General features: G+C 45.9%; 1 protein-coding gene across 4 annotated transcripts in view; it reads left to right on the top strand.

The window, feature by feature from the left end:
* DDX4 (DEAD-box helicase 4) overlaps window positions 1–14068 on the top strand; it is a 329051-nt gene that overhangs the window by 246907 nt on the left and 68076 nt on the right. For all 4 annotated transcript variants that reach the window (XM_077462713.1, XM_077462714.1, XM_077462716.1 and 1 more), the window contains 3 exons: window positions 1266–1408; window positions 2335–2487; window positions 2628–2782. In XM_077462713.1, coding sequence (XP_077318839.1) covers window positions 1266–1408; window positions 2335–2487; window positions 2628–2782 — 451 coding nt within the window. The remainder of the gene's footprint in view (window positions 1–1265; window positions 1409–2334; window positions 2488–2627; window positions 2783–14068) is intronic.

The raw sequence follows: 14068 nt of genomic DNA, 5'->3' as shown, positions 1-14068 counted from the left end.
CACAACACACAAGATAAAATAGTTTATTGCACAGCTTCGGGGGGTCTTCTCGCCGGACTCCTCCGCTATCTTCTTGTAGCTCTTTTACTAGCGGAGGAGCCCGGCTTTCTTCCTCGCCGCCGGCCTTTTCTTCCGACTTCGGGGGTCTTGTCCCCCTCTTCGGTTCTTCTGCCGTGCCACCGCGCCTTCTTCTAGCTCTTTTACAGGCGGTGGCCCGGTCTTCTGTCGCCGCCTTCCGTTCTTCTTCCCCAAGGCACCTCCATGTTGAGGGTACGCATCCTGGTACGGCTCTGGGGGGGGGGGGGTGCTCGCTCGTCCCCCCCCTTTCCTGGCCGGCCGGGTAGCGTGCTCGGGCAAGGGTCTGATGTGGACCTGGGGGGGCCCCCACGCCGATTTTTTTCGGCGTTGGGGTTCCCCTTTAACTCCATGCCAGGTGGAGGGTCCAGCGACGTATCCTTCGTGGGCCCCGCCTACCTGGAGACCCTCTCGAACTTAGCAGACTTTTCTCCGGGCAGGAAAAGTCCATTCATTTCAAAAGTGCGACGGACTGGCGTACACACGGCCGGATTGTCCGCCAAAATGCGAGTCCGGCAGGAAGATTGGAGTGGAAAACTACTTTCTAAGTCCGCCGTACTTTCGGGTGAAAAAAGTATGCCGGAGGCTACACACGGGGGGATTGTCCGGCGGACTTCAGTTTGCCGGACTTTTCCACCCGATTGTTTGATCGTGTGTACGCGGCATAAGGAACACCTGTAGATAAAAACAAACTACAGCTTTGACCAATGTTAAACAATGTTCTTTGCTATGGGTGTAAGCTTTTTGTGTAGCTCTTGAATCCTGAGAACCTCCCAGTGGTGACATCCCTCGCATGCACGCTCTCTTCTGTTGCAGTAGCTCTGAGCTCGATGCTGTGTTGGGCAGAATAGTGCACCCCAAATATACTGCTGGTTTTGAGCTAGCTGGTGGGGAATGTCTATTCAACACTCAAGAACAAGACATGGCAGTATGATGCAATTTCAGAGAGTTTTTAAGCCAGGCTTCAGGAGTTATGTAAATGGCCTACACAAATCCATCTTAAGCCAAAGATTCACTGTTTGCATTTATCTACAACCACTGCTATCTGCATGGGCAGTTACTTTTGGTCAAGTAGAACTAACCCTCTACTGTAACAAAAAAGCATTGTTAAAATGGTAAAATTATTGTGTGTGTATGTATGTGTATATATATATATATAACTAATTATATATATTTTTTTTTTCTAACAGGTCCAAGGGTGACCTATATTCCACCCCCTCCACCTGAAGCTGAAGCTGATATTTTTAAACATTACCAGACTGGCATTAACTTTGACAAATATGATGACATTGTGGTTGAGGTCTCTGGAAGTGATGTTCCACCAGCAATACTGGTTTGTCTTTATTTGTGGTTTATTAAATTGTCATTGCTGTTAAAATAATTAATATAATTTTTAAAGCTCCTGTCTCCTCCTGCAAAAGAGCACATGCGTGCATGGGAGTTGTTGCTGCGAATATTGAGAGTTTTACAGCTAGGTCTGTTAAGAGAAGAATCACTGCCTAGATCACCTGGTGGAAATAATTTTACCGATCAGGCGTCTAAACGGACCCCTGATATCTGCCCTTTTGAGACCGGGACTAAGGACACAGATTGCCCTGTCCCTTTCTCTGCAGCCTCAGCTGTACTGAAGATGAATGGACAGACAGGCTCCTTTCAGCTCTTAAACTGAAGCATCGTAAACCGTTTACGATGCTCAGTTATGAATAGACGAAGTCGATAATCACTGTGCATTCGGAAAAGGAGTTGGAAAATGACATGTATATCGGTTCCTTTCTCTGCTCTCCATCCTGACAGATCTGGGGGGGAAGAGGACCCAGGGAGTACGATGAGGGGGAGGGAGGTGGACACCAGATAAAGGCCATACAGTTAAATCGGTGCCTGTAAATGCCCACACCGAAAGGCTGCCCGGCCCCCCTGCTACATTGAAGATGCCTGGCCCGATACATCAGGTATCGGATTAAGCATCGGAGCATTTGCACGAGTACTGATACTCATGCGAATGCTTGGTTTCAGCACGGATACTGGTATCGGTGCAACCTTGGGTCTGACTGACTATAAGAGAAGGCGGGAGAAGAGGATGTGCCCAGTCTGCAAAAAAGACCAGTTCAAGATGTAAATTGAACTTACTTTAAAATGTACTTGAATGTTTTTATTGATCTGAATGGGAATATTGTCAGAATGAAGAATAATATAGGTGTGAATAAGCCCTAGCCGATTATGACCTTTTCTTCCCCTGCATATTTAACATCTTCATTGCAGACATTTGAAGAAGCAAATCTTTGTGACACGCTAGCAAAAAATGTGTCCAAAGCTGGATATGTGAAATTGACTCCTATACAGAAACACAGTATACCTATTGTCGTGGCTGGTCGTGATTTAATGGCTTGTGCACAGACGGGATCTGGAAAAACGGTATTTGATTTTTAACATGATGCATGTTTGTTGCTTTCTTATCATTGAATAACATGATTTTTTTAAGTTAACCCTTGTGATGAATAGGTATGTATTTTTTTTCCTTATTTTAATTTTTGTCTTGTGTAATATTTTTTCAGGCTGCATTTCTTTTGCCTATTTTGTCTCACTTGATGGTTAAAGGCGTTGAATCTAGTGCATTTCAAGCATTAAAAGAGCCAGAAGCAATTATTGTTGCTCCTACAAGAGAACTGATTAATCAGATCTATCTAGATGCTCGTAAATTTGCATATGGGTACGTATCGTTGACTTCTGAGACATGGTTTATTGCTTTCTTGTGTAGATTTTAAACGTGGGGATTAGCCAATTCAGTCAGAAAAATAGTGCACTCAAAAATTTATATCAGCTAAATTAGTTTTAAAACCAAAATGACACAGAAATGAATTGATGGATTGAACTGCCGTTTACTGGTTTTTACACTGGCGCAAACAAAGTTTTGGTGCAAACCACTATAATCTTTACTACTACCAGCATGCCTCAGCCTTTTGCTAGTGGCCAGGATGCATTCCTTTTCTTTACTCTTTCGTACCCTATCTTGCATTTTTTTTTTTTTTTTTTTTAAGCTTTTTTTAATAAGTCTCTACCTAGCAGCTATTTGGATGAGCATATCCTCATGCCAGCCTTGGAGGATATATCTGGAACCTGTTGAACTGCATGATTGTAGGGCTTTGCCTAGAATGTTTGTTTCTTTAGGGCACTGCTTTTGGTGTTTTCCAGGCATTTAGGGGACGCTTTGAATACCAATCAAAGCACCTCACTAAAAAAAAATTACCTTTACACTCCTGTTTAACCACTTGCTTACTAGGCACCTAAACCCCCCTCCTGCCCAGACCAATTTTCAGCTTTTAGCGCTATCACTTTTTGAATGAAAATTGTGCGGTCATACAATACTGTACCCATATGAAATTTTAATATTTTTTTTCCCCACAAATCGCTTTCTTTTGGTGGGATTTGATCACCTCTGGGGTTTTTATTTTTTGTTATTTTTTTTAAAAAAAAGACCGATTTTGTATAAAAAAAACACTTGTTGAATTTTGGAAACCGGGAATTTTTATAAGCAAAAAGGGGGGGGGAATTTTGGGACTTTAAATGAAGCAAAACATAATGCTTCCATCCCGATAATCGATAAAAATTGAAGGGGGGTTGGGACTTTGAATGAAGCAATTGTATAGAAAAAATGAACAATAAATAAGTAATATTTAAATATTTAATTGATGACATTCATCTACAATCATAAAGAGTGTAAATTTATTTCATATATATATATATACATAATGCACACAAAGCATAGACATAAGTAGAACAATACAGTCAAAATGGCGCATGATCAATGTCAAATAAATATATAAAAAGGAGAGACTGATTTGATAAGAAAAAATGAATTAAATAAAAATAATAATAATGGGAAAAAAATGAAAAAATGGGAAAAAGGATATAAATGCTATGGCACTAAAATGCCACAGCGACAGACCTAAGACTGGCACGTGTACCCACAAGATATATATAAGTCTATTGGCTAATATAAAAACAATATCATAGAGTGTTGATAATAATTAGGTAGGGATCAATCCATATGGAATACAACTGTGTCATTTAGTATAGCTCGACGCGTTTCGTGGATTATTCCACTCATCAGGAGCAGACGTACCAGAGATTCCTGTAAAGGTATATAAAATATATCAATATTTAAAATAAAATTATATATAATGTTGTATGCCAATAGAGGGCTCACTGAGCAAACTTACCAACCAAGATAGCGCATGCCGCGCATGGTGACCGGCGCAGGGTGAGCCACGGAAATAGACCCCACCACGGGAGCTGGGGCGGCATAATATGAAGGTGCAGCATCTAACGAACAGAGGATGTGTAAAAAGAGAACGTCCAATTTCAGTGTAACCTGACGTGATAATGGTGTAATGAGTGAAGGAGGTATGTCTAGGGAAAGAAAAAAAAATATATATATACATATATATATATATAAAAAATTATTTAAGTTGAGTATGTGTGTTGGCATAAAGAAGTGTGTGATATTTAAATTATATTGTGTTGTGAGCATAATATGATTATGAAAGGGTGATTATCATGATGTAGGAATTGAAAAAGAAAAAATATAAATGATGTGTGTGATTATGTGAATGAATAATAAGTGAGGAATTATATGAATGGGACAAATGAGTAGTGAGAGTGTATGATTATGACAGCATAAAAAAAGCCCACCAGTGAAGAAAGGAACAAGCAGACAAGATCAAAATGTGAACCATAAAAAAAAAAAAAAAAAAAAAAGACAAGACTCCAACCTAAAGAATAAAGGAAAAAACATAATTTTTATCCTTCATTGATGTACGCTGATGAGGGTACACTGATGGGCACTGAAAGGCTGCACTGATAAGGCAACACTGATGAGCACTGATGGGTGACGGTGATGGGCGCTTATCGTCACTGATTGGCACCACTGGTGGGCACTGATTGGCACCACTGGTGGGCATTGATAGGTGGCACTTCTGGGCATTGATGGGTGGCACTGATGTACTGTTGGGCACATGAGGCGGCTTTGCCTCTCCCTGCTCGGGAATGATGTCTCTTCAACAGAAGCTGGTGGTTTTTTAATTTTTTTTCCCTCTGCTCGCGCTGTCAGCGTGAGAAGAAAAAAAAATCCTTACCGATCCTTTGTTTACATCACGTGATCAGCTATCATTGGCTGGCAGCCGATCACGTGGTAAGGAGTCGAGATCGACCCCTTACTCTTATCTGTTATCACCCGAGTCTCACTGACTTGGCTGATCACAGCGCGTGGCCAGCTTTGAAAGGGGAGGACGTCAATAGATGTACACCCGGCAAAGCAGATCCACGCTGTAGCAGTCTTTTGACTATAGTGTAAATCTGAAGTGGTGTAAAACATTTGCTTTGCATCAAAAATTATATCCAATGTCACTTTTTTGGTGCTTCAAAGACTCCCATAGAAGTTTCTCGCTAACGGCACCTGCGGCATATTTGTTTAGATATAGCTTTACTTTGTATTTGAGGTAAAAGATATCCCTGGATGCACAGAGAAACCAAGAAGTGAACCAGAAACACATAATCTGCTTTTATTACGGTTCATGTGTATATATTCTGGGAGTTTCTGCTGCAGATGTCACATCTGGTGTTCAGCATGGAGCAGCAGACAACTAAGTAGGGTCCAGAGCGGAGCATTTAGCAAATGGCACACAGGGTGTGCAATGTGGGGACGCTCTAGAGGAAGGTTGATCAGGGACAGGAGAGAGACAATTGAGTGCAGGAGAATCGGCAGATTTAAGGGTCCAGGGTGGGAGAAACTAGCAGATGTCATACGTGTGGCAAACCAGATGTCATAAATTGGCAAACCAGAGGAGAGCTGGTGGAGGAGGGGGGTAGCAGGTCTGGAGTTTACTACTGAGCTGAGGGTCTGCTCAGCGGGGGTTACTAATCTGAGAATCTGCAGTATTTGTTTCCTCCGGCCAGACAGGAACTCCAAACAGATTTTTATTTTTCCGGCCTTCATGCTAGGTGGCAGGGGCCTCCCGACGTCCGTACCCAGGGCAAACAGGGGTAGTACTCCTGGGATACGAGTCCGTTTGGGCCAACAATTGACCTGATAGAGCGGTCTGGGGTGAAGGTAAGGGTTCCCCTCTCCCGATTGAGTTGTAGCCTCAGTGAGGTACCGGTGAGGAGGGGAGGTGGTGTTCCAATGGGTCCATCCGAAATAACACAGCAGGGTGTTGTCCTAGTGGAGGTGCAGTGCGCCGCTTGGTCCGGGTACCTCTTTTTCTGCTGTTTAGTTAGATCTTCATGTGTAGTGCTTCTCTCTCCCCAGCATGCAGTTCATGCTGGTGGCGCAGAGCGATGAGCTAACTTCCAGGGCTGGGTGACAAAAAGTGGCATGGCAGGAAGTCCAGTGGCGGCCATCTTGGTACTCCCAGTGAAGCCTAGCTGGGGATAACAGGGCTGTGCCGAAGGGCGGCGTCAGATCCAAATTGCCGCTCTGGATTCTCCACACCTCCTTATATAAGGGCCCGAATAGCAAGATGGCACGAAGGTTTCTAGGAGCATGGAGATGCCAGGATCTATGGAAGCAGGTCTGGAGGCGCATCCATCGATTCGGGCCCTAAGGTAAGAAAATATGGGGCAGATGGCTCCTTCCCTTTTCTTATCCTCCTGTGGGGGGGGTCACAGGGGGCCTTGTTTTTTCATCCAGAGCATTTTTTTTTTTGTTATGCTTAGTGTGGACAGGTGTCGCACATACTAGCATAGGCTCTGGTGGTGGGTACTTTTAAAAGGTTCTTGGATTAGAATTTTTGTTATCCACAGGGTGTTTTTGTTACTGGTATTGTCTTCAGTGGAAGCAATGTGCTGGCGTTTGTCATTTGATTAATTTCAGAACAAAGCCCATGAGCCCAGAGATAGCAAAACAAAGACACCCAGAAAAAGCCTTATGGGTGGAAGAAAAGTGCATGTCAGGACTGTATAGACAAGCATCAAAGGTTCAAAGATCCCTTTTTCTCACAGAGGAATTATTAAAGGTTATATACGACACCCTGGAGCTGGAGAAGCCAGAGGGCCAGGAGTTGTCTGTGCATGACCTTTTTTATATGCAGGCCTTCAGCCTAAGCAGAGCAGAACCTTTCTGGTACATAAGTCCCTAGAAGGAGACAGTACTTCTGGTATGAAAGAAACCGGAAAAGGGAAGTAGTCTTCCCTAAAAATTTTAAAAGAAGGTTTCTCTTCAAAGAGCAAGATACATTGTAGGAAAAGTGCCCCAGACTGGACGCTTCCCTATCTAAAGTTGAAAAGGCTTCAGTGCTTTCCTTTGAGAGGACTCGGGCACCCTAAAGCTTGATTTATGGCTTAAATAGCTCTGCGCTCTTCTGGAGTCAGATACTCCCAGGGAAGAGATTTTGGATGCTTTACCAGCGCTAAATAAGGCAGTAGCCTGTATAGCAGATGTATCCACGGAGTCTATAATATACTGGGCCAGGTCTACAGCATTCATTAATGAAGCCAGGAGGGCTATCTGGTTGAAGTCCTGGGGATGAGACAGTGTCAAAGCCCAAACTCTGTCCCCTCCCCTTTAATGGAGATTTGCTTTTTGTTAAAGAGCTAGAATCAGTTCTAGAGAGGTTGACTGATAAAAAGGGTTTTCTTTCGCCAAATACATTTTTTTTCCCTTCCATTGAGCTATGTCTTCCCTCCTATAGAGTATGCTGGAGGAGAAGGTGATAAGCTTCATCCCCCGAACCCTAAGAAAAGGGTGGTTTTATTCTCACGACAAGTGAGGGGAACCCCTATTAAAAGGGCCCCAGTCTTTGAAGGTTTAACTACACTTCCCGCCGTCATGGGGGTGAGGTTTGGATCTGTCTGTTTGCTCAGCAGTATCCTGCAGCGAGGATAGGGTAAGGGGAGAAGCCTAGGAACTGTAAAAGGTCCACCTATGCTTTTTCTCCCATCACACACGTATAATATTATAATATAATCTGTATGCCTTTAAAATGTCTCCTCTAGAGGGAGTATATTACACTTACCTAGTAGGATGCCTGCTCTGTGTCTGGCTATAGCAGCAGGTGTGGTCCCAGCAGCCAGAGGGGTTTCTTAATTGAACAGATGGTTTTCATCTAAAAAGGTTACAGCAGTAGTTTATGAACATACAAAAGCAGCTATTTGCATTTTTTTTGTATTAATTCTTCCTTTAAAACTGGGAGCCTAACAAACACTGCTGACATAAATTCCTCTCCCCCTTCACTCCTGGAGAGGTGTGGAAACAGCTTACACCATGTGTAATCAGGTTCCCACCTGAGGCTTAATACAGACTCTCTCAGTTCATATGCTGCAGACAGAAGTCTGTCACACTATAAAAGCAGGAGCGCTGGGCATGTAAAGGTGTGTATTTGTAAATAGGCATTTCCAGCACAGGAAATATTATGGTACTCGGCATCGAAGGCTGATCCTTAAGGTGACAGTGTTTTCTTTTGCCAAAACTATTCAGCAAATACCATAACTTGTTTCTTAATGCGCCTCTGCTTTGTGCTCAGCACATTTGACTTCCAGTGTACCACAAGGGTACCATGGTTTACACCCCTAGGCTCTGGGAACTCCAGTCGTCAGTCATACCTCCACACTGTCATCCTCTCCGGAGATACCTGACATGGCAAGCCAGGGTGAGTCATTATAAGCAATTGGTGCAACTGTTTCTCACATTTCAGCCCCTGTATATGTGACTGAAGATGCATTTTCCTCTGCCCTGCAGGGCTTAGAAGAAAGGTTAGGGGCTTTTATCGCATCCTCCATTAAAGGGGATAAGACGTGTGCTAGATCCCTCTCTTACTCCAAACCCCTTACCAGGGGAACAGTGGGGACAGGATGAGGTATTACCCTCAAACAATCGGGAAACCGCAGACCGATTATTCCTCTGCAGAGGAAACAGCAGATGTTCCAGCTTTAGAATCTAAGGTCAACCCCTTAAAAAAAGCGAAACACAACCTGAGCAGAACGATGAGGCGCCTTCAGCAGCTGGAGTGGCTGGTAAATCGGAAGAAGTCGCAGTTGGTACCTACTCAATGTATAGTATTCCTAGCATTCCCTACATACCTAATGGACTCAACTACATCCAAAAATTTTCTGATAAAAGAAAGTGGCAAAGATAATTACAGAGCTGAGCAGCCTCTGCGTATGTACAGAGACCTCAATTCAGGGTATAATGAGGGTTCTTGGTTTGACAGCAGCCATCCCAGGAGTCCAGTGGGCACAATTCCGTACTCGAGCACTTCAGGCGTTCATGCTTTCTGTTTGGGATGAAAGGAAGGATTCTCTTCAGAGGCAGAGATCCCGCATTAAGTAAAACTCTCAATAGAGTGGTGGTTGTTCCCTGCAAATTTCTCTGCACGTCGACTTTGGTCCCAACACAACCCTTTGGCAGTCACCTTGGATGCCAGCGGTCAAGGGTGGGGAGACCATTCAGGAGCACAGATAGCCCTAGGTGTCTGGAACTGGCTGGAAGCCAGCCTCTCCTGCTATGCAAGGGAGCTGAGTGCAGTTCTAAGGGCTCTAGTAGTCTTTGGCCCGACTCTGAGGGGAAGACACGTGTAGGTCCTTTTGGACAATATTGATACAGTAAGTTACATCAATAAGCTGGGAGATTCTGTCTCAGACAGAATGGTGCTTGAATCGAACAGTGTTCGAACAGAGTGCAGAAGTGGGGAATCCCACAAATAGACCTTTTTGCTACAAGGCAGGTGGAACAATTTTTCTCCCTACAGAGAGATGATCTCAGTCTGGGTCTAGATGTCCTATCCCAATCATGGGAGGCAAATCTGGTGTATGCATTCCCACCTTCTGCCCTCATTCCAAAGATTATCTGGAAGATGAGAGTGTTGAGCATGAAGCTTATCCTGATCGCACCATTCTGGCCAAAGAGGTCTTGGTTCTCAGGATTACCAAGACTCAGCATCTTGGAGACTGGTCAAGAGATTTCTTGCATCAATCAGCCATAAGCGGATCCCCAAGTCAAGGAGGTTCCCTCCCTGGGACTTATCGACTCTGTTGCAAGGTCTTTGTAAAACTCAGTTTGAGCCGATAGATTAACTGCCCATAAAGCTCTTGACCTTGAACAGTAATTTTGGTGGCCCTAGTCTCCTTTAGAAGTGTTGGTGAGATACATGGCGCTTTGAGTGATTGAGCCCTAATGCATCTTCTTGCAGGACAAGATTATCCTCTCGCGGGATCCGGCATTTCTCCCCAAAGTATCGTCTAACTTCCATAGTTTGGTAGAGATTGTGATGCCATTGTTTTGCGGAAATCCTGAAAACCACAAGTAGGCAGGATTTAATATGATGTCAGGAGATGCTTGATCGCTTACATAGAGCACACCAAGGAATGGCAACGTTCCACCAGCCTGTGTTGTTTGCAGGTTCAAACAGGAGTCAAAGGCTATCTAAAAATACCATCGCAAGGTGGATGAAGTAGGCCATCGTGGAGGCATACAAAGCAGCATCCCGGACACCTGTGTTAGGGATAAATGCTCATTCCACAAGAGAAGTTTCTACTTCTTGGGCCGAAAAGGGCAGGAGCAAGATTTGCAAGGCTGCAACCTGGTCCAGGTTTCAGATGTTCGTAAAGCATTACAGACTGTATCTGCTTGCTAGCCAAGACCAATCTTTCGGCAGGAAAGTGCTGCAGGCTGTGGTCTCGCCCTGATCAAGTAGTCCTTTTTTGTCCTCTCTGTAAGCTGTCCCGGAAGATGACTTGGAAAAACAGTGTTATTACCTGTTAACTACTTTTTCCAGGAATCTTCCAGGATGGCGTCAGTTCCCGTCCTTCTTGGTGATTAGCAATGTAAAACAGAGTAAAGTTAAAGCTACGCTAATGAGGGTTAATGATTTCTTATTCTGAAGCCATCGGTTATTAATACTGAGGGGCTAAGGAATGTGTTCTGCTTTTATGATGTGGATAATGTGTTTCCTGTGCTAGGTGGGAGGAGCCTATGTCTCTGTAAGCCGTCCTGTAAGATTCCTGGAAAAGTAGTTAACAGGTAATAACACTGTTTTCTCTTATTTTCACCCACTGACACAGCTCCTCTAGCAAATCAGTTGTTAGCCATATCGCTAGAACTCTTAGCCATATCACATAGCATTTAGAACTCTTAGTTCTGCCCAGGGGGGCGGTCCCTTGGGCTACACCCCTCCCGTTTGCCAGACAGGCCTCAGTTTTATTTTGCCTAGTGAAGGAACCCTGCGGGCTCATCAGTCCGTGCTTTTTTTTTATGCAGAAACTGGGCTTTTTACACAAGATCAATGATCCTGTGATCAGCTATCAACAGTCGGCTGGGTGACAGGCTGGACACCCTTATCCTTTGTAGTCTCCCCAGTCCGGCCATCGAGCGTGTGCAGGTTGCAGCTACGGCTCGGCAGGCCACGACGAAAGGTGGTCGTTAGCTTTTATGCTCCGGGCATATGACCGGGCTACTGATGTCTGCGTCACAAAATGCCAAGGCCAGCAGCTACCCTGTACTGATCAGTGTGTAGTTACAGCTCTCCCTTCCTCGGCGGGGCTGAGCAGCTGGGCATTCCCTGGGAGGTTAATTCGGGGGTCCCTCACTTCCCTCTCTTCTCACTCCTCCCAATCCCCCCCTGGGTATGCTGCATGTGGCTGCTGAGCGGTGTATGTGGGCTCTCACCTGAGATGGAGGGGCTGGCTAGCGGTGTCCTGGGTTCTCTGTGTTAAGCTCCTGGAAGGTTCCTGTGAGGGTCTGCTGTGGTTGGGTGCGGTGATGTCTGTCACATTGCTTTCTTAACTCATGGAGCTGCTGGCGGCCATTTTAGGTGTGGGCAAGGCAGCATGCCCTCTTGGGCTTCAGCTGCCATTTTCCAAGTGATCTCCTATTGAGGACACTGGCGGCCATTTTCTGGAAGCCTGAAAACTGTTTTCAGTGTTCTCTAGCAGCAACGTGGCTTGGGTGCTCTCACAGCCATTTTCCCTGTGTTTGGTGTCTGTTTACTGCACGCTGGGCGGCCATGTTAGAGAAGCCTGAGCACGTTTTTTTTTTTTTTAGAACATTTAGCGCTCATTCCGGTGGCTGCCAAAGACACAGCGTTCGTTTCCTCTGCACTTGGGAGCACTCAGGGTCTACAGGCACTACTTGTGAACAGCGCAGAACTCCTCAGTATTGAGTCCGGGGGGAAAGAGACCCTCAGTCAGTGGCAGCAAGGAGGGTGGGACTGTCGCTTTCCTAAGTCCCCTGCGGGTGGCAGACAGCATGGCTTAAAAAACTGGTGTTTCTTCCCCCGAAATCCAGGCAATTGCAACCGGGTCACCTGCGGACTGCGCAGTGCCCATGGACACCCTGACGGTGGTCCTCAGTTCGTTCATTGCCAAGATGGGGGTGATGCGTGGGACGAAAGGTGCTAAAAAGCCCCCCCCCCCCCCCAACCAGTACCTTTTGGACAGTGAGGATGAGTCCCCGTCCAGGCCCGTGTGCCACAAAGCGCTTGTTGGAGCACTTATCACAGCTGTGCGTGATACCATGAAGATTCAGGAGCCAGCCGACTCCTCTGCTGATGTACTGGTCCCTTTTGGGTCCCACAAGCCAGCACGTTCACTTAAGGTGTTCCCGTATTTTTATTATTTTGGCAAGTTCATTTGCAAGGAATGGGGTCGCCTGCAACATACCTTTTTCGCCCCCTAAATACATGGCGGTGCGTTACCCTTTCGAGGAGAGCATTCTCAAAAAGTGGTCAGCTCCTCCGGTCGTGGACCCCCCAGTAACCAGATTAAATAAAGTAACTACGATCCCGGTTGAGGTGACTCCTGCATTCAAGGATCCCACGGACAGGAAGGCCGAGGCAGTGGCTCGTTCCTTGTTTATGGTTGTGAGGTTAGCCGTGCGACCAGTACTGGCATTAGCACTTGTGTCGCAGACACTGACTGAGTGGGTAAAACTTTTGCACCGCGAATTGGGAGAGCAACAGGCTTCCCCTGTTTGCGTGGAACTAGCAGACCAACGCTAGTGTAAGGCCTTAAGTATATGTGTGACGCGGCCCTGTATACTCTCCCTCTGCTATCCAGGGCCTCCGTGTCAGCTGTGGTGCTGAGGTGCCTAATTTGGCTAAAATGCTGGTCTGCTGACTAGGCATCCAAAAAAGCCCTGACTGATCTTCCTTTCCTTGGCGACCGGATCTTTGGAGCCTCATTAGATGACATTATTAAAAATGCCACCGCACCGGTGGTAAGAGTACTCTACTCCCACAGGCAAGGAAGGCTAAGGAGCCACGCCGTAGGCAAGGGCCCTCTTTTTCCACTCACAAACTGCTTTTTCGTCCTCCCGGAGCTTCGGCTAAGTGTCCCCAGCCCGACAGGACGACCTCTGAAGGACAAAATCGTCCCTGGAACCGCAAGCCTCTGAAAAAAAGTTCTACCGCATGAAGGTTTGCCCTGCCCGCAACACGGTTGGGGGGTCGCCTTCAGGAGTTTACAGCCCGGTGGGCCTCTTGGCTGTTCGACCAATCGGTCTGTAATATGATTTCCTACGGCTACAAGATAAAGTTCCTCTCTTGGCTGCAAAACAAATTCTTCCCCTCCAGCATACTCGTACTCCCGTCTCTCTGGGGGGGGGGGGGGGGGGGGCGCGCGCTATTGGGGGCGGTAAGGGACCTGCTGAGTCGCGGGGTGATAGTGCCTGTTCCGGAATCTGAATTTTTCCAGGGGTTCTACTCAAACCCGTTTGTAGTCCCCAAAAAAAGGAAGGGGTATGTCCAATCTTGGACCTAAAAGCCCTCAATTACTCTGTAAAAGTAGAGGTTCAGAATGGAATCGGTTCACTCAGTCGCATTCCATCAAGGGGACTCCCTGGCGTCTTTAGACATCCAGGATGCGTACCTGCACATACCCATATGCCTTTGGCATCAGAGGCTTCTGCGATTTGCAGTTGGAGAAGCCCACTACCAGTTTGTGACTTTCCCCTTTGGTTTGGCATCAACAAGGTCTTCCTAGTGACCATTACATCGGCCAGGAGGGT

The sequence above is a fragment of the Lithobates pipiens genome, unplaced genomic scaffold (assembly GCF_037356315.1).
Source record: "Lithobates pipiens isolate NorthernLeopardFrog02 unplaced genomic scaffold, aLitPip1_a1.2 Scaffold_3, whole genome shotgun sequence".
NCBI lineage: Eukaryota > Metazoa > Chordata > Amphibia > Anura > Ranidae > Lithobates > Lithobates pipiens.
Note: the sequence above shows the minus strand (reverse complement) of the source record. Positions and strands in the feature narration are given on the sequence as shown.